General features: G+C 53.2%; 1 protein-coding gene across 1 annotated transcript in view; it reads left to right on the top strand.

The window, feature by feature from the left end:
• Nucleotides 1-1,311, top strand: part of GPC3 (glypican 3) — a 153,869-nt gene extending 152,558 nt beyond the window's left edge. Inside the window, exon 8 of the mRNA XM_052814038.1 lies at nucleotides 135-1,311. Coding sequence (XP_052669998.1) covers nucleotides 135-313 — 179 coding nt within the window. The 3' untranslated portion in view covers nucleotides 314-1,311. The remainder of the gene's footprint in view (nucleotides 1-134) is intronic.
• Nucleotides 1,312-20,114: the final 18,803 nt, after the last annotated feature.

Genomic DNA, 20,114 nt, shown 5'->3' with positions numbered 1-20,114 from the left:
CGACCTCACTCGGACCCAGCTGCTGGCACAGGCTGCCCCGGGGACCCCGGTGCTGGCGGGGGCTGGATGTGCCGTGCGTCAGGATGCCGGCACGCACTGCCTGTCACTAACCGCCTCCCTCTTTCTGCTTTCAGAACTGGCGTATGACCTGGATATGGATGACTCCTCTGCAAACAAGCAGCTTCTGAACCAGCAAAGCAAAGAAGGTGCTGCGGTCCCCAGCAGCGACCCCGGGAGCGCAGCCCCCCGCCCCAGCCCTGCTGCTGCCGTCACCCTGGTCCTGCTGCTGCTGCTGCTGGGCCACCGGCCGTGAGCGGTGCCGGGGGCATCGCTTGGTGTCCCTCCACGCCTTTTTTTAATGAGGAAGACATTCAGAACCTCTTCTGAAATATATGCACATTTCCAAAGACAGGGCAAATGACTTGAGTCAGTTTTATAAAAGAATATGGTAACTTCACACAAAAAAAAAACCTAAAAAAGCATTTGTTCATGGTAAACTAGTAAATACGTAACAGTGCTTTTTAAAGATAATCCTGTTTAATATAAGAAAGCTCGTATTAAATTGTGTTCCTCGCAGTTTTTGAAGATTGAGGTCTCCCTTGCTGTTAAGTTGAAGACCATATTTCATCTTGAGTTGTTCGAACATGCATGGGATACAGAACACCTACGGTTTATGAAATACTCTCAGCAAATATCAGACCCCTGATCCTAGTTGACTTAATACAGATTTTGTCTGTCGTTCAAGCAGTTTTTGTACTTACTCCAAATTCGAGGCTCACCCCTAGGAATCTGGCCAGGCACATAACATGGAGGGTGTGTGAAGACAGGGGAGAGAGAAGGTCAGATGTACAGCAGGAGGAAAGATGCTGTGGAAGAGGAGTTGTTGTGCACCGGGATTGTTGTGGAGACGTGCTCCTGTGGGCACGAAGCACACTTGCATCATGGCAAGTTGCAGGTGATTTTGCTGCTCGCCTCCCAGCCAGGTCCTGCGAAGCCCTTCAGTGCAGGTGGCTGGTCCCCACCAGCATCCCCGTGGCCCATGCCAATGCCCTGTTTTTTTTCTTCAGAAGTGAAGCACCTCCTTTCCCACGGGAAATCTGCAAACACAGCTCCAGCCAAAGGACAGACGGCGTGGATGTACACGCTGTGCTTTACAAGGATGAATAACGGGCATCCATCGCATTGTGCTACAAGGGAGGAAAAGAAAAGGATTTGCAGGAGCCCGAGGCAGATGAGACTCTTACTCACGTGTTTCTTTGCATGTTACTTTACTTAAGCTATCTCTAAAATAAAGGTCGGTTGCTCTATAAACGGTGTGCTGGAAGTAGCTTCCGATGTGTGCAAGACAATGCTCTGCCTTGTTCCTGGAGTGGCCAGTCTGGAAAGGCCAACAGTGCCCAGCTCAGGGGCACCATGAAAAGGCTTGGCTTAGTCTGATTAAATGGATGGGCTGGGGCCAGGGAGGCTTTGGTTTGGTTTGGTTCCTGGCCAAAATGGTTACATATTTCTGTTTAAGATGCTGCCTTTACTAGAATGGTTATACCCGCAGTATCTTAAGCTGCAGCCTGTGCATGTACATGTGCACACACACGTTCACACGCACGTGCATGCTTTAAATAGTTGTGTGCCTCAGACCTTTCTAAAAGCAACTTTATGTTTGGGAGAAAGTAGATAAATCTGAACCATGCCATCAGACGGTTTGAAGAACAGAAACTTTGCCCAGTCTAAGTGGTGGGGCTGCTCTGGCCGACCCTGATTTGAAGCATTGGGACTGTGTGAAGTGCTTCAGGGGTGGCAGAGGGAGAGCTGGCTGCTCACCCCGCTCCTCTGCCTGGGGACGTTAACTCCCAATTCACCACTCCTGATGGAGAGGAGCAGATCTGGGCTAAGCCCTGGCGTGACCTGCTGGTTAACAGCTGGAGAGCTATCCTCTGGGTTTCAGACCCCTCATCTCCCGTCCACATTGGGGCGAGCGCTGGGGATGTTTGGGCAGCGCTGGTGCCATACAGTATTCCTGTAAGTGCTGATTTTTTACATCCATGCCAGTGTGATGGGTATGTGTATACGTGTATTTGTATTTCACATGTTCAAACCAAACTGCAATCCTCTCCGTCTCTCAGGATCGCCGCTTGCTGGGGAGCCCTTGGGTTGAAGGGGTCCCGGTGCACGGGAGTGACACGGGGGAGAGCCATCGGCGTTGCTGGCAGATGCATTTCTTCATCCTCCTGCTGCTTCACTCTCGCGTTGGCCCAGCTCTCCCCATCATCCCTGCTCTCTGTGCTGTGGCTTGCTGTGCCCATGAGCCTCTGCTCCACCAAAGGGAATATTTTATTAGAGCCACTTGAATTCCCATCGCTGCTTCCCTTCTGATCATTTCCTTTCATCCCCTTGGAGCGCTGGGGGTGGGAGCGGGCTGCTGGGTTTGTTGAAAGATGATGTGCTGCCTCTGCCTCGCCAGGTATCTCTGGCACCAGCGCAGGGACATTCTTGCCTTTAATATCGCGTCAGAAATATTCTGTGTGCTGCTCCTTCCTTAGATAAGCAGCAGGACGGGATGGTGGCACTGGCCCTTCTGCAGTGCGAGTCCAGCGTGCTTTCTCTCTCTCTCGGGGAGATGGCGTGGGCTGTCCCTTGCTGTGTGTCACACAAAGCCTGCCGGGTTTTCCCACTCTGCATCACCACAGTGCGATGCTGATGCTTCTCAGCAGAAGACCCCTCTGTAGCACGCTGAGCCCGGTTTCCCATTGCACACACATGCTGTTTAGCAAAGCTATGCTCGTTGGAGACTTTGTTATCATAAGTGATCACAAAAACCAGCCTTTGAGCCTGCTACCTGCCAATTTTATAAAATAACGTATTGTAACTTGAAAAAAAAAGCTGTTGAATTTTACTCTGTGGTGGGTTCGTGTGCATGTTTTAACAGGGGTTTTGCAAGGGGTGCCCTGGCCACCAAGGTGGAGTGAAGCTGGTGTTCGGTTTTGGTCAGTGTTTCGTTCCCATGTCATGAGAAATAAGGAATAATTGGTCCCTATTTGCTTCTCCACACCACCTCTGCTTACTGTGACCTGTGTTGCCATGGGATGGGACGTCTCCATCAGGAGATGGGCACCGTCACCTCCCCTGTGCGTGTGTACCTGGAGCTCCATGCCTTGTCCCAGGGCTTGCAGGTTTAACCGCTAACAAACAGTTGAGATTATTTCAAATTTTCTTTATTATTATTAGTGTTAGTAGTAGTATATATTAGTATATATATTAGTAATGAGTATATGTATCATATATACGATAATATATTTCTATGAGTCGAGGAGGTGCAGGGCTTGAGCTGACGGTAGGTGCCGGGGCAGCGTCTCGGCTGTGCTCACAGCTCTGTGATAACGTGGCGACGTGGCTCCAGCACCAGCGGTGGCCGCGTCTGGCCAGCGAGGTGTGTGGCCAGAGTAAATATGTGGCTGGTTTTCTGCCAGAGGGAAAAGCAGCTGAACAGAGGGGTTTATGTCACGGCGGTGCTTCTGGAAAAAAAAAAAATTGGAAAAAACCCTTTTCTAGATAATTTCTAGCCCTGCAGTGAAATCCAGAGCCGGTCCCGAGCTGTTGCTGACTCTGATCCCTGAGTCTCCCCGTGCAGAGCCATGGGCTTGTCGGTGCAGCACGGCTGCCCTCCGTCTGCCAGCACCGTGTCCCGACGGTGCCTCATGGGCTTGTCGCCTTGTGCTGGTGCTGGCTAAAGGTCCAGCGACCTTGGGGAAGGTTTCCAGTCTCAGGTGGTTGAGCCCTTACCCCGTGCCAGTTAAGCCTTCCTGGCCGGTTTTGCAGCTCTCATAAAACTCCGGTGGCAGCAGCGGGGAGGCCGGGAGCCTGCCGCCACCGTGCACATCCCGTGTGCGGGCAGGAGCGAGCAGCATCACGCTGCATGCAAAGCCATTGCGTCGCTGGGTGGGTTTGCAAGCAGCCTTGAAAAGGTGGCAAAGCAAGCACCTTTCCCCGTGCCTGAGGGTGGTGATGAGACGCAAACATGTGCTTAGCATGTGTAATGTATTTCTGTACTAACCATGCATCAAATTATAATTTAAAACCAAAATATTTTTGTTGGATGGGAAGTCCCAGTTCATTAATCAATTGACTAATAGTTTAGTGTGGGAATGATATAGTCTAACACACTTAACAGCTGCTAGAAACAGCTGGTGCTTATGGCTCGTGCTGTTTTGGGAAGTGAAATCTAGAGTGTCTCGGGTTTGTTTTTCAGAATTGCTTGTTCATCTCCATGAGCAAAGCCCTCAAGCACTCTGAAGCGGGGACCCAGCAGGGATGTGGGACTGGATTCACTGGGGCTTCCAACCGAAACAAAATCCCCCTTGCCCGGAGGATGCAGAGAGCACCAGCCGTGTCTGCAAACGTGGCAGCCGGACACGGGGGGTGTTCCTGTGGGCTTGCATAAGGGGGACAGGCGTAATCCCGTGCTGTCGGGTGTTTTGATTTGCTTTTGAGTCAAAACCGGTGCGTGCTGAGCTATGGGTACGGCAAGGGAGGTGCCACCAACCGAGAGGGCAGTTCCCAGCTGCTCCCCAGCCTCGGAGAGCACTCGGTTGGGGCACAGGCCAGGGTCCTGGCGAGGTGGCACGCTGGGGACTGTTGTGCCGGGAGGGGAGGAGGTGACTGCCTTGCACTGCCTCCCGCCCTGCTTTCTCGGCAGCTGCTGGTCCACGGTGAGACCTTCGCAGCCGTGTGGAAGGCGGGGGGGCAGTCCCGAGGCAGAAGAGGCACGGGAAGCAGAAGGACAAGCAGGCTGGTGGCAGGGACCAGATGTGGGTTGTTGCATAAGTCTCTCAAGTAAAATACAGGAAACCACACAAAGGCCTCAAAACGCTCGAAACAGAGCCACGTGCGCTGCTGAGATGCCTCCTTCCAACCTCGGAGCGCGTAGCTCGGTGGCGGGGCCAGCCACGGCCAAGTCCACTGGACGAGTCCTGCTCTGCAGGCTCTGTAGCTCACCCATGCCAAAGCATCTCAGAAACGTCGTTTGGTTCTCAAACACTTGGGTGCCTTGGTGGGAATTTCCCTGACCTTTCCAGCAGCACTGCAGCTTAATGATTGATAAATGCTGCAAAAGCTTTACCAGAACACGAGCCACATGCCCCAGAAGCAGGTGTCTGTTCCCAGAAACCCAGGGATTTTTCAGTGTGAGTTCCACAGCTGGGGGTAACTCAGCTGGGCATCAGCAAAATCACAAATCCTCCTTGTGCGTTATTTGTTCCCTTAGCAAGGAGCCGGGTATGGAGGTGTCAGGGGGTTGAAATCCACAGCTGGAGGGGAATGAGGTGAAACCATCATATTGGAGGATGCTCACTGGTCCTCAGCATGGGAATTTAGGTTTTCTATTAGGCACATGGTGAAACTCTCTGTGTGAAGACAAGCAGTGGGTTTTGTTGGGCTCCAGCCTGCGGCTTGCTCATGGGAGACCTCACTAAGAAGTAAAAGTGGGGAAAAAAACCCAACCCAAATCCACAAACAAACCCCTAAATAAGCTTGTCAAAATGTTACTGAAGGACATTCCCCTGAGATGAGGTAACTAAAATTTTTGATATACGCAGATGAAGCAGCCCTGGCATGTTTATAAAGTCAGCGAATTTACTGCCTTAAAAAAAAAACCCAAACACCAAAAACCAGAAAAGCAGCTAGTATTAATCAAATATAGTTTATTTTGTCAAGCATTGTATCCTTTTGAAAATAAACATCCTGGTGGTGTTTTGCTGAGAGTGTGCTCGGGTCTGAAGCACACATCCACGCCTCTGGGATGCAAAGTGCTGTATCCCACAGCCATTCCCGACGGCTAATGCAATTCCTGTGAAAGCCGTCATGCCCGGCTCCCGGTGATGGTTCCCACAAAACATGTGCCAGCCCTGCAGCCCAAAAGGTTTGGAGAGGAAAAAAAAAAATGCTTGCTGCTGTGGGTTTTTTCCTCCTGGGTGCTGTGCAGTGGGGTGGGAGCTGGCAGTGGTACCCGAGAGCACTTTGTGGGAAAGGAAGGGCCCCGTTAGGGACTCTTCAGGGTTATTTCAGATGCTCCTCGGTGGCCACAGGGACACAGAAGACTTCTCCCAAATGCTCCAGCACATTACCAGTGTTGAAAACCAGACTTTTCCACAGCAGAAGTACAGACCTAGCTTCAACCTCCCAGTTTAGTGGCTGTCTTCTCCCTTGTAGGAGCCCACCAGAGACCAACAACTGCTTGCAATGAATCAACACATTTGGGGATCTCTGCCAGCAGTTTTTGTTTGCTTTCGCTGTCCTCTTTGCTGTTATTATTTCAGCGCACAAAGATGCTGTGCATCGAGAAAGGAAAACACTGCTGGATCCGAGCAGCACAACCAACCTTTGCATCCAGCTCTCTGCAGGCAAATCACTAAAAAGAAGTCGAAAGCCCGCCTGTAGCAGCCTGTATCCCTTCAGTGTCATATTATATTACCATCCACCATGTTAGCAAATGGGAAAATAAACATGGGCTGGATAGCAAAGCAAGAGGCTGTTCAATTACAGATGTTAAGAAGAATGACATTTGTGTACATTCCACCCAGAAGTGGATTAAAGTGGTGACCTTTCCTGTGGTGTGAAACGGGTTTCTTGTGGAGCACAGGCATCTCGTGTCACTTCAGGATCTGCCAGACATTTTGTTGCCCCTGTTGTTTATGGTTAACATTGGATGATGTCTCTTGAAGCTGAATCTCAGCAGCTGACAGCGTTTTCTGAGAACTTGTCATCTGGACTCTATCTACCAAAATTCCTGGTATTGGGTGTATTTGTTCCCATTTGAAGGAAAAAACAATGTTTTCTGGAAGAAAAAAGGGGAGGATGGTGGCATAAGTGACTCATAATGTTGAGCTGAAACCTGCAGAAGGATCAAGGATTTGGCCCAGGGTGCCAGACCCATGGCGTGAGTCACCGCTATTGCCTGTCAATGTGTGTGTGATAAACATCTCCCAAGCGTGGTAGCCAGTGCAGACACTTTGCCGTGGTGGTGCCACAGAGGTGTCGGGGCCAGCTTTGCCATGCATGACCTCCCGTGACCACGTCAGAGGAGAGGGATGCTATTTCCAGCCCACCAAGGTACCAAGGTGCAATGTTGTCTTGCTTTCTTGCAATCCTTCTAGCAGGGCCTTTGCTCCAGGTCAGTTTTTACTGTGCTGAACATGCAATCAGCCAGTTCTTTGCTGTTCTGCTCCTGGCAAGGATGATAAAGCAGGAGGGCAAGGGAAGAGGAGCTTTCACACTGGTATCACCAGCCTCGATGGTGTGAAATCCCCTGCAAAAGACTTGTTCATCCCCTTGCTGCACATCAGAGCAAGCCCAGGCTGAGCACTGCAACCAAAGTTGCCCATGGAAGAAGCCCTTGCCAGCGCTTCCAGCAGATGCTGGTAGCTCAGAGGGCCAGGCCAGCAGCGCGGAGCAGGGAGATGCTATCTGGCCGAGGAGCAAAGGCGCTAATTGGCCTGGGTAATTGCAGAGAGGGGCAGACCAGGTCTGCGGGTGGACACTGATTTGGTAATGGATGACCGATGGCAGCAAGGGGACCGCTCTGTGCCAGTGGCCGGGTGCTCTTTCCTTAATTGCTGCCTGTTGACAACTTACAGCGCCAAAAGGATCAGAGGGTGGTGCTGCCCTGCGCTCACCGCCAGCCAGCCCTCCTTGTTTTGGGGAGCCAGTGACCCGGAGGCGTGGGTGCATTGCTCTGAGCCTGATGCATTTAGGTGCTAAGGGCTGGGGTACACGGGCGAGCCCTGTCTCACTTCGCCGTGGTACCAGGGTGAGAGGCAACGTCTGCTGCGTGGGCTCAGGGTGCAAAGTCCCGGTCCCTGAGGTTATTGCTGGGGACACTGTTTCACTCCGGGGAGGTGTGGGGCAGGGTGCTGCAGCCACCCGCTGTCAGCACCCACAAAGGTGCAGGGAGCCTGGCAGCGGGGGGGGGGGGGCATGGGTGCTTTACGGAGGGTGTATGGGGGGGCTGTGTTGCAGTTATGCAAGCTGGAGCTTGGGAAAATGGAAAGCTTTGCTAAACCTGGAAATACAGAAACCTTCCCTTTTCAATCCCTCTTCTTGCCTATTTTCCTATCACAACACGCACAGCTATGTGCCTTCTGGATACGTGACAAGTGCCTTTGGTCGTATCTCCATCGCAGCAGTGGGAGGATTCCGGTGCCATCCCAGAGGCTCTGCTCCCCTGCCTGTGGATGCCAGCCGCCCTGCCCGCCTGCCCAGCTGCCTGCGGCTCGGGCTAAAGGCGCTGCTCCAGCCCTGTGCAATGGAAACCCTCTGCCAGGAGGCTGATTCACACCTTGCAGCTTATGGCAAGAGCCACACTGGAGCCTTTTTGGTTAGAGATGTGAGAAAAACCCTTGCAGGGAGGGGTAAGTGTCTTCGTCATGGTCCCGCTCTGCCACCTGCAGCATCAGCTAACCTGTTGGGAAGAGGTGGCTGGGCTGGCCCGCACCATTGCTGGCTGCACCTTCCCTTTTCCTCCAGGAGCTCCAGCCCAGCAGTTGCCTTTCAGTAGCTGGCAGCTCCGTAAATTGTCCCCTACCCGCAGCTGCTGCCGCTTTCTGGCCCCAGGTGTAGTTGGCGTGGGAATGTGTGGAGGGTCATTCACGTGGGGAGGAACCACTGGCTCCCACACACACTGGGGGTACTGGGAGGTGTACGGGACTGTCCTTGCCCTTTCACCACCTCGAGATGCTCCTGCAGAGAGCAAGGGAGACCAAGGCCGGGGCTAGGAAATGGTGACACCCCCGCTTTTCAAGCCATGGCAGAGGTAACACCTCTTTGAAAGGCACGGGGGAGAGGAAAACCACAGCTCCAGCCTCCGCTCTGGCCCACGGTGATGCAGCTGGGGGGCTGGACCAGTCCAGGGGTTCTTAATGAAAGGCTGCTTCAGGAAGGAAAATCTTCATCGGCATAACAGGGATTGCCTTCAGACCCGTGGTGCTCAGGCAGAAAGACCGGCTGGGGAATTGAGCCGAGCTGCACGGGCTAGCTGCGTCCCACAGCTTGGAGACAAATGTTTAGCAGCCGTGTATCTGCTGGTGAAAGAATAAATAGAGATGTGGGTCTTGCACCTTTTAAACACTACATGTCTGCGGACTGCGAATGTGGGGATGGGATTTGCATGCTGCTTTATTTAGTATTATATAAGCTGTGCTGCATTTTGTGGAAACCACCCTGCAGACACCAAATGTGCAACCACAAAAAAAAAGGAGTTTAAAAAATAGTAAAAAAAAAAAAGGAAAAAAAAGAAAAGAAAAAAAAGCAGAGAAGTGGAGGCAACCTCTTGTCACCAGCACCCCAGCTCCAGCTCTGTGGTGATGCTTGAGGGGAAACTATTGCCGGACCTCCCGCATCCCCTCATGTTGTTGCTGCTTCATGATGCTGAAGGATTTCACCACTAATAATTTATGTCTTTCCCAGGGACAAATGGATAAGCCCACTGAGTCGGGGATTAACTCATGTCCCTGTGGGATAATAACCATAATAATAATAATAACAACAACAATAATAATAACAATAATAATAATAATAATAAACTGCTCTGTAGCTTATCCTGCATGCTCACTCAAACCTCTGTATGGTTCCTGTGCTGCTTGCCTGAAACTTTTTTTTACAGCCTTTAAAGAATGATCATTTTAGGCAAGATATGGATCATTTAATTATTTTTAAGGAGACTGATTGATCCCACTGCCTGATGGGCTGCCAGACTCCACCTCTGGCAACTGTCGGCAGAAGCCCCTGGTCATTGTGACTTCGACCTGCTAATGCAATCTCTAAAGGAGTAACTCAAGGTCCTCACGTTCCTCTGTCCGCTGACTGAGGGATAAGTGGATTTCCTGGCCGCTGTTGAGACGGTTTTTACCACCTCTTTTACACAGCCTCACGTGGCATTTTGCTTAAGGCTTGCTGTTTGCTCTTCATCTTATTCCTGATAGCGTGGGATGGGCGTGGGGATGGTTTGCAGGGCTGCCCGTGAGGGACTTGTTCCTGAGCCCCCTCCTTGTTCCTGTTATCACTGGGACACCCAAGGGAGAGCCAGCTGCATAAGCAGGGCCAGCCGTGGCTCAGGCAATAAAATCGCTGCTACCTGGGGTGCAAAGAAAGGTCAGAGCGAGCCATTGCCAGCGTGTTTTTCGGAGGGTGCCTGGTGCACACAGGAGGGATGAGGGGATGCTTCCTCCACACGTCAGTCCGGCCAAAGCTGCTCTGCCTGTTTCAGGGGGTCTCTACCGCAAGTGCTGCTCGTCCCTGGGGAGAGTTTGGCCAACGGATTTGTGCAGTTCATGGTGCTTCATCCCAAGGTAGTCACGGTTAGCCAAAGTGTTAAATAAAAATGAATTTGCTCGGTGTTCCCGAGTGTGAGGAGCACTGAGGTGCTCACCTGCTGTGGAAGGTGCTAATGCTGTACCCGCTGTCATTTTTCAGCGCTCGCTTTCCCACCAGCCTCCTCCCTTCCATGGGGCCCTGGGCAGGTACGCACCAACATTGATTTCCAGGCTAATTAAAACCTTAATTTTTATATTTTTTCCACTTGAAAGCGTCCCTCTGAGTGAGGCCAGATGCTCTTGCTTTTGAAGCACACTCCCACTGGGGGCTGAGAACAAACCCCAGCCCCAGCATTGCTATCACAGAGGGCATCTTTCGTGGGGAAACAGCTCATTGCTCCAAACAACGGGAGGGTGCTGAGGCAGGAGGGGCGGCCGGCGAAGCAGCCCTGCTTCACCTCACCTTCGGTGAGCCTGTTTTGGGAGCAGGCTGCCTCTGGCCACCCTTTGCCTGGCCAGCTTGGACGTGCTGCGGAGAGGAGGGCAAGCTCGCGGGGCCGGGGATGGAGAAGAAGGGACACAACCAGAGGGAGAGGTGGGACACAGCAGGGGCTGGCAGCTCACCTCCAGGGTCCGAGCCGAGCCTCCTGTCTGCACAGCCCATCTCTGGCAAGAGACAAGCAGTGGCTGCACCGGGTCCCAGTGACGGATGAGCCCATCCTGCGCCGGGTCCTGCAGTCGAGATGTGGCTTAAGTGACTCGGGAGCATGTCTGTGTCTCTGGGACATGTGTGTCGGCTTACGGGCTCTGGAAAAACCACCCATAGGAGCCAGTGTCATTGTAAATGTCAAAGTATCGTCATCCCAGCAGCATATGAGCTGGTGAATGAGGCTCCAAGGCAGCCAGGCCTGCCTTAGAAACCAAATTAAATTTAAAAGAATTTTTAAATTAAGAAATAATTAATTTGGAGTTCCATTCCTGCCATCTGGTTTTGCATGTTTTGGGTGTGAGTTTTCAGTTTTCCCACTGCAGCCGTGGGACTTGAAAAAAACAAAACCTCTTTAAAGAGCTGAGACAACAATTTCAAGTGCTGGGCACTTACATTAAGTATTGTGAAATCTAAATTGCAAGAGCTCAGCACCGCTGACGGTTACTTTCAGACCTGTGTCGCAGAAGAGGACCGAGCAAACAGCTACCTGATGCTTCGCTTTCTCAACCGAAACAAAGATATTGTGAGTCAGAATGAAATTTTCCATGGGGAAATTTTGCTTGCCCATTAATACCAAAAACTGCTGAATGTTTTTTTTTTTTCCCCTTGTGGGGAGCATCCGTACCATGGGTTCTGTGGGGGCTGGTTGTTTTTGGGGGGACAGGACAGTGAGCGTGCTGCAAGGAGGAGAGACGGCGGTTTTGCATGCAGGCAGTTTCAGAAGCGAGGCATGAGTGCAGCACAGAGGTGACATCCCTGGACCTGCTGTTTTGGACCGAGGTGGAGCCAAGGAGGTGTAAATCATGGATGTAACAGCTAGTGGGATGCCATGTCCCCCAGTGAAGGGCTGTGTGGCTGCTGTTTTGCATCACCCCCCCCCCCCCAAGTTACTCCCCAGGGGAAGGGGACGTGGGGCTGTGCCCAGCCCCATGCTGGTCATCCTGGGGGGGTTCCCAGCCTCCACACTGGGGATGCTGAGCACTGCTCCCACGTGGGGTCTGGATAGTGGAAGGACATGGCAAGAAACATCCTTTCTTCTCCTCCTTTCTTTCTTTTTTTCCTCCTCCCCCACCTTTTTTTTTCTCCATCCTGTCCTGGTTGTGGCTGGAGGCCGTGGGCTCTCCCAACCCACGGGCTGAATTTCCAGGGGACGGGAGCGCATGGGCCGGCCAGCCTCGCCACGCAGCCCTCTGCACCTCCACGACGGGGACGGCCGGGCCAGCACATCAAAGGGGCAGTGGCTGCTCCCGCCGTCCCCACCTCGTGTGGGGCACGCTCCCAGCCCCGTGGCGTGGGACCACCCGTGCCGCCCCGCACATCAATCAGCCCCGGCTGAATCTCACCACTGCCCACCTCCCTGACCCGGCTATCTCCCTCCTTTTCTCCTGGGATTCAAGTGCAAATGCCTCGGGGCCATGGGCTGTACAGCCCCTCGCACCGGCCCTCGAGGTTTGCCCGGGCAGATGCGGGATCTCCCTCCAGCTGCGAGACTGCCGCATCCCGGCTGATTTACAGCAGGAAACATCGACCTGCAGGGTAATGAATGGTTGATTTTTTTTTTTTTTTTTTTATTTTCTTCCCTCCTGATCAGCTATTGCAATAAAATGGCTTTCATTTTTCCCCCCCCTTTCTCCCCAATCTATGCCCAAACCGCAATATCGGTTAAAAATATCATCTGTGAAAAGAAAAGGCAAATAAATGAGCACATCAAAGCCAGCTGTCTGGGGCTGTTCAGTTGGGAGCAGAAATAGGGCTAGGCCCTGGGCCCATTATCTTGCTGATATCTAATGCCACCACTTCAGAGTGTGAGAATGGAGCCTTTTTTTTCCGCAGCCGAGCGTACCGGCCCCGCTGGTGTTTGGGAGCACAAAGGCCGTCATCCACCCCAGCTCTCGAGACAGATTGTTGACATGTTGCTCTCAGATTTCATTCCTGAAAATCTGGAACTTTATGCCGAACAAATAACATGATCTTTTTCCTTCATCTGGAAAGGATAAAAACAATTGCTGGCACTTGGAGCAGATCGCTCTTTCTTTTCCTCCCTCCTCCCTCCCGGCTTTCCTCGCAAGCCCCGACTCGCTACCCGCAAGTCACAACTCGCATATTTTCATTTGAAAACTTTAAACCACGGGGGGTGAGGGGCGAGAGCGGAGGGGAATGAAAGAAGAAGATTAAAATAAAGGATTGCAAGCAGCACCGACATAACCATGAACGTCTGGCAGTCCTTGTGCTGCCCCGGCCCCACTGGGTGGGGAGGATGGAGCGAAATGCAAAGAGCTTGCCGTTTGGGGGGACACGGGCAAGGGCTGCCTGTGTTCCTCATGGAGGAGCGGTTCCCAGCCCCGCAGCACATCCCTGCTCTGGGATGGATGGTGCCCTGCTTCATCCATTCAGGGGCTGGGACAGTGGGGAGGGTTGCACCCTCCGGGACTCCCATTGCACCCACTGATGAGCATCGCACCTGGGATGGGGACACAAGCTGTGACCATTTCGGTCCAAGGCAAAGTATGGTGAGTCCTCCTCAAGCAGCGGGACTTCAGCTGGCACTCACCCTGTGCCCCATTCTCCTGGGCTGCTCCTTCATGGGTTTTGTTTTCGGCATGGCAGTGTCAGGGAGAGGAGCTGCATCAGCCTGTCCAGTCAACCCGGTGAGCCGGCGGGTGAGCGGTGTGTGCGCTGCCAATACCTCCTGCCCGCAGCTGTGGTCATTTTAAGCAGGTTTTGTTTCCTTTCATCTGTGTAAGTACACACATTTTCCACTCTGTGTTTACAAATTCTTTTGAAATAGCCTTTAAACAGAATGAAGAGAGTGCCTGGGGATAAAAACCCATTATTTTATCATTATTTATTTTTATTTATCATTATTTTTGTTGATACTGAAGCCCTATACAGAACAGGACAGGGACAAGTCCTGCTCGGAGCTGGTGCTCTCCCTGCTCTCTCTTGACCCATTTTTGCCTCTTGCATCCCAGGTGATATTAAAGGGGCTAGCCACTTCTGCTCTCCTCCGCTAACAAAATCCTCAAAGGTGCTGACACGCATCCCTGCTGTAACGAGGCAGATGTCTACAAATGAAGCTCTTGCTGGACCGGTGCCCAGGTAGAAGCGCTTCGAGGGGAAAGAAAGGCCCTCCGTGAAGTGCTGGGTGCGGTAATGAGGATCTCCCACTGGCAAGCTCATGCTGATCTTCCCAAGTGCCGAGAAACCAACTTTGACCTCTCTGTTGACCATCACTGGTGGAAACCAGCCTCCTGCCCACAGGGAGCGACTGCCATCAGTGGTGATGCCCGGCATCAGAGAGGACTGGGATGGTCTTGCTGACAACTGCAGAGCAATGGGCTCCCTCTTCCCCTGGCTCTGCTCTCTGGATTTTTAGCTGGCACAAGGGAGTTCAGGTAATAAGTAGATATTACTCATTTTTAAGCAGTGCCAACTGGCTGGGTTATCTGCTGCTCTGAACATGCCTCTCCCCTTCTCTCTCCTTTCCATGGTAGGAGATTGGTTTCTGCTGCTCCAGACAGTGCTTGGGCTTGTTCCCCTCTGCCCCAGGTCCGCAGGGACTGAGGCCACACAGCCCACGGGGCCATCGACAGCAACCGGGGCCATCTCCAGCCTTGCTGTGCCGGCCACACGTGCCGAGAGCTCTGGGCTCTGCTGAGAGCAGGGTATGTTTTCTCCATGTACAGGAGATAGATAGGAGAAAAAAAAATACCCGGCTTGAATCGTGGCCAGGGAGGTTTAGGTTACCCATCAGGAAATGCTTTTGTGCGATAAGATCCCGAGTCAGTAGCTGGGACAGGCTGTGCAGTCTTGATCGAGGAGGGTTTTTGAGAACAGAGAGGGATAGGACAGCTCGAGGTCGGTCCTGCTGGGCCAGAGAGAGAGGCAACAGGTATCTGAAGCTTTTTCCAGTCCTAATCTCTGCAGCTCCAGGGTTTTGTGAACCCCCAGCTGGGCGGCGTGCTTACTTGTGGACCAGGAGACTGCACATTTAATGGGTGAGACTAACCTGAGCGGGCAGGCTGGAGCGTGTGGGCTGGCCGTGCCACTGCTCACGGCACCCACGAACCTCACTCTGCCCCTGCCCTGCCAGCACCCACCCTGTGCCAGGCTGGCACCGGCACCAAACCAACTCTTAAAAGGGGAAAAAAAGGAAAAAAAGCAGCCCAGGTGATGATGCCTGCAGTAAATATAGCCCAGAGCACCCAGAGAAGGGCTGAGCAAGGGATTGCCACTTGGAAAGGATGGAAATGCAAGAATGACTTGTGGGTTTGTTTCCTCTGTCATTCCCGAATGATGCCATTTGTCTTCTCCCCTGCCCTCCAGCTGGGGCTCCTCCACCGACCCTGCCCTGTAGACTCCCACCCCCCTTCACGTCTATAGGAAGATTATGTGAGTGTGGATGGAGAATTAACATCATGGCTGTAATTCTCACTGAGAAAGGCCTGGGGGAGGCAGATGCAGGGTCTCATCCTGCCACCCAGCCTCCTCGGTGGCAGCCAGACGTATGGCCACCCGGGACCGGGAGGATGGGGACACATTCCCTGGGATGCTGGGCTGTGGGAAGGGGTGCGGGTGCCAGCATCGGTCCAGTGAGCCATGTAGTGGCCATCAGGGAGACGCAGCCCAGGGACCCTCTTTGCACCCCTGCGATAGGGGAGCGGGGAGAAGAGGAAGCCGTGGCCGGCTCTGGAGCAACAGTGACTGACGTTCGCTTGCCGGGAATCTGTTGGGGAATATTTTTATCTGCTGGGTGTGAGTGTGCTACGCGTCAGAGCCATCTGCCACACAGTCATTTTTGGGAGAGCTAGGAAGTGCAGGCATGAAAATCTGTGAAAGTGAGTGCATTCCTGTGCCCTTCAAAACTGTGTGTCCCCAAGTCTCCTCCCTGTGGTGTCCGGGGACAGAGCTGGGACAACTCTTTGTCCTGCTGGGGGAGAGACAAATTCTTGCATTCCCTAAGATGGAGATGGTCTCGAGCCCCGCACAGCAAGCCCCGTGTGCTGTGCGGGTTTGGTCACGGGAAGCCGAGTGACACCCTTGCAGCAGCCTCGTTGCGTGCCCAGCCTGTTCCCCCCTGTCCTCAGCATCTTTCCATCTTGCTTCAGTGTGCACAGCACCTCGCACCCTGCTGCGGCAGAGCCCGGCCGGCATCTGCCCCCCTGCAGAAGGCAACGAGGAGCTAATCCACCCCTTACCCCAGAGCCAAGCAGTTACTGCGAGAGTTTTCTGTTCGCTGGACGGGGTGAAGGAGCCTTAGGATAAAAATAAGTGATAAAAATAAATGGAGACATCAGCCCATGCCGAAACACCGGATCTGCTTGCCCTAAAATATCAGGCCGTTGACATTCGAAACCAAGATTCAGAGCGTCATTTTGCAACTAGCAGAATCCCCCCATCCTCGTGACAGATGCCCTGGATTAAACACCCCCTGAATTTGTGGTATCTGGGGTTTTATCAAAGGAGACTGTTTCCACTCGAGCCTCCCTTGTTCCAGCCCGACCATTCTGCCGCAGGAGAGTGAACGCGCCTGGTTCGGGTTTACAATGAGCCGTCTCCTGCTGATGAGCTGGGAAGACACGCCTGTCCAGTTCCCTTTCAACACTTTCTAACCTCCATGTGGCCCAGGCTTTCCTGCCAGTGTGTAGGATTTAATCACCCTTAATGATAGCCAGCCCAAGGACTGCATTCAGCCAAGTTTTCCTAAAGGGCTACATCTGAAATCTTTATCCGAGTACAACCTCACAGTAAATTCTGTGACAGACGACTGGGAACACCACAGGGCTGTGGCAGACCTCTGGCCAGGACCAGAATTAAATCAAACTGAAAGCTTAAGCCCTCGTAGGACCCCAGCGGGATTTTTCGGATGTAATCAGTGCTGCTGCTGGGCTGGGGGTTCCTCTCTGCTGCCAAGATGTGTCAGTGCTAGAGGACTGCCCCACTCCCGCCAACCTGAAGTTAAAACCAATCCAGCAAATCTCACGCAGGTGGGAATTACTTGTATTGATTTTTAGTGTAAGCCGGTACATCGCCGATGTGGACTCGGTTGATACCAGTAAGATTTATACTGATTTAACCACGCCCCCGTGAAGGGTTTGTGCCAATTCCTCTAGAGCGGATTCAAAGCGGTTTTAATTAAACCGACATAACTTTGTTGTGTGGATGAAGGCTGAGGCAGGAGCAGGGCAGACGGAGGTCTGTGTTGGAGAGGAGAGGTGGCATGCCGGAGGAAGGTGAAGAGAAACTGCAGAGGAGCCGGCTCTCCTCTGGTTTCTCCTTCCCTACCCTTCCTTCTCTCCGAAAAGCTGGCAGGGCTGCAATTTTTCCACTGAATGAGATGACGGAAATTTGAAATGCCAAGTTGTGCAAGGCCCATGGCATATGCTGGAAGAGGCTCCGTGCAGACGCAATGCGGGTGATGTCACCTTGTCTCCGTCTCCTGCGCCGGGGCCAGCGACGGCTGCGCCAGCGGATCCGTGCCGCGGCCAGCTCTGCCCAGCCCAGGGGTGCCCGTGCTGGTGGCGGGGACATCTTGGGGGTCCCCCCAAATAGCAGAGGAGACTCGCAGCCAACTTTGTGAGCGGGCAGAGCCAAAACGGCTCTGAAAGCACTGCGGGCAGCACGGGCTCGGCTCTCTGCCGGGTAGGGGAGATGGGGACACGAGCCCCAGAATCGGGGAGCATCCTGTGCCACCGTGGCAGGCCTCGAGGTATCTTCTAGGGCTGGAAAAGAAACACTGAGTCTGAGGGCAGAAATACTAATGGGGAGAGAGGAGAGTTTTGGGGGAGGTGGGAGGTCAGAAGTTTTCACCCTGAAAAAAACCCTCAGCATCTTTTTAAAGCTAAACTGTGAGTTATCCCCTCTGCTTTTCTCTGTCTTTTTCTTCTGGGAAAGGAAGAGAAGTGGGGAAGGGGAATCGCTTGAGCTGTTTGGGGTGAGGGGCCTGGGGAGGTTCTGCCAGATGTGAGAAAATGCTGGAGAAGGTGAAAAACTCAGAGAAAAAATTCTTTTTTGAGAGAGGCTACTTTTCCATTCCTTAAAAAAAAAAAGAAAAAGAGTTTTTCATGAAAAATTTCAGGCAGTCCCATTGTTTTGCTGCAGCCTTTGATTTAACTACTTGATCAAGTATTTGACAAAACCCTCCGTGTTTTTCAGGAGGTTTCTTAAATCCCGCCGAGGTATGGGATTATGAGAAACAACAAATGGCAAGCTGTCTCTAACCCCACAGACTTTCTCACTCTCGTTTTCTCTCTCACTTTGGAATAAAAAATGCAGTGCTCCCTGCTGAGTTCTCTTTAAAATTCACATTGTCTCTTCAAATAAAGGCTGGGAGGGTGAGGTAGTGCTTTGAAAACCAGAACTCAGTCATACATTGCAGGGCCAGATCCTAGAGGATTATTCTCTCTCAGGACACTTTATAACTTCATGAGAACTTCTGGCCTGGCTTGTCTCACCAGCTCAGCGTGAGTGGCCCCAGCGGATGGCAGGGTGACTGAGAACCCTACACCCCTTTCCATCAGGATGGCCAGATTTGTCTTTGGAGACTTTTTAAACCGTGATAAAGCAAGCTCCAGCTTTGCCCCTGGGGATGGCATGGCCCATTTCCCATGCAGGCAGGGGATGCTCCCTGCATCCCTGCCGGAGGGGAAGGCCTGCCGCAGCAGGATCCTCTCCATCGCGGCTGGCCCAGGCTGGGCTGCGGTAACGTGGCTTTCCCTTGCTTTTTGGTGTAATTCCTCGACCGCAGCAGCATCTGCTGCCCCAAGGCTGCGGTGAGCTGCCGGCATCGCCACTGGAAAGCTCAGAGCTGAACCAGCATCTTGATCCCACGAGAAGTGCCTGGAGGGGCAGCGTGGCCATGCTTTGCTGTCGGCGTGCTCTTGCCAGGGAAATGAATTGGAGGGTCTTGTCCTCCTGACCCGCCCGGCATTTCGCTGACAAAATCTTGAGAGCAAGGGGGTGAAGCTGGCAACTTCCTTTGCTGCTGTTTCAGTCTGTCCTTCCCCAGCGTGGCAATGAGAGAAATGCATATAATGAGGGAACATATGGAAATGTAAACTGCTGGAGGTTTCTTTTTTTTTTTTAAATGATGCTATCACCAGGCCATTACACTGTCATGGGGCAAATGGCGCTGTGGCGAGAGACAGCACCGGGCGCAGACGCATGGACGCTGCAGCGGGACAGAGCTGCCTGCGCAGCATTCGTGCCCAGGAGAGACGGACACTGGGACCTCACCATGCCAGCCAGGGAGCAAGGTCTCCTTAAACAGATCCTTTAAGTGACATTACAGCCCCGTGAAATCATGACAGCGCCTGTCATTCTTGTAGCACTATTTCTGTGATTTTCAGTAAAGAGAAGCAAGCAGCAATTGTTGGACTTAAAACCCCGGTTGAAGGGTTTAGCGGGGCTTGGTTACACCTATGCATGTATCTGTGCGCAGGGCCAGGGTACGAAGGAGGAAGAGTGGCTGGAGCATCTTGGTGTCTGTGCTCCTGAGGCCTCTCTCCTGCCAAACTTTTGGAAACAGAAGATCGGTGGAAAAATATGGGCGGTTTTGACGAGTCTTTCATGCACGTAGTTCAAACCTGCCACAGCGATGTCAAAAGTCATCAGCTTAGTTGAACCTATCAAACCTGGAGCAGAGCTGAACCATCCACAGCTCCAGTCAAGGCAGAACAGCCAGCCCAGCCCTCTCCAACCCCTACCCGGGAGCTTCTCTTTCCCTCGCGGGGCACTCGGGAGCTAGGGATGGATGGGAGCGTGGATGCCGGCTGGGAACTCCCCACGGCCGGGGGATGCTCAGACCCGGCTCCGGGCTGCCGGGGCTGGCGGGGACTCGGCTGCGGGCAAGAGCCGGGGGCGGCGGGCGCGGGCCGGGCTCTCCGCGGGAGGCGGCCCCGGGAGGGGGGGGGGGGCGCCCGCCCGGGGCCAGCCCGGCGGCGGAGAGGACGGGCGGGTGGGCAGCCCCGGGCTCCGCTCCGCCTCGCTGGGCGGGCGGATCCCAGCTCCTGATTTTCCCGGGGGCTGCGGAGGCTTGTCCCGGCCCTGCGCGATCCTGCTTGGCTGCCGCCCTCCCCGCCTCCCTCCTCCTCCTCCTCCTCCTCCTC

This window comes from Harpia harpyja, chromosome 18, assembly GCF_026419915.1.
Source record: "Harpia harpyja isolate bHarHar1 chromosome 18, bHarHar1 primary haplotype, whole genome shotgun sequence".
Lineage (NCBI taxonomy): Eukaryota > Metazoa > Chordata > Aves > Accipitriformes > Accipitridae > Harpia > Harpia harpyja.
This window is presented reverse-complemented; position numbering and strand designations above follow the sequence as displayed.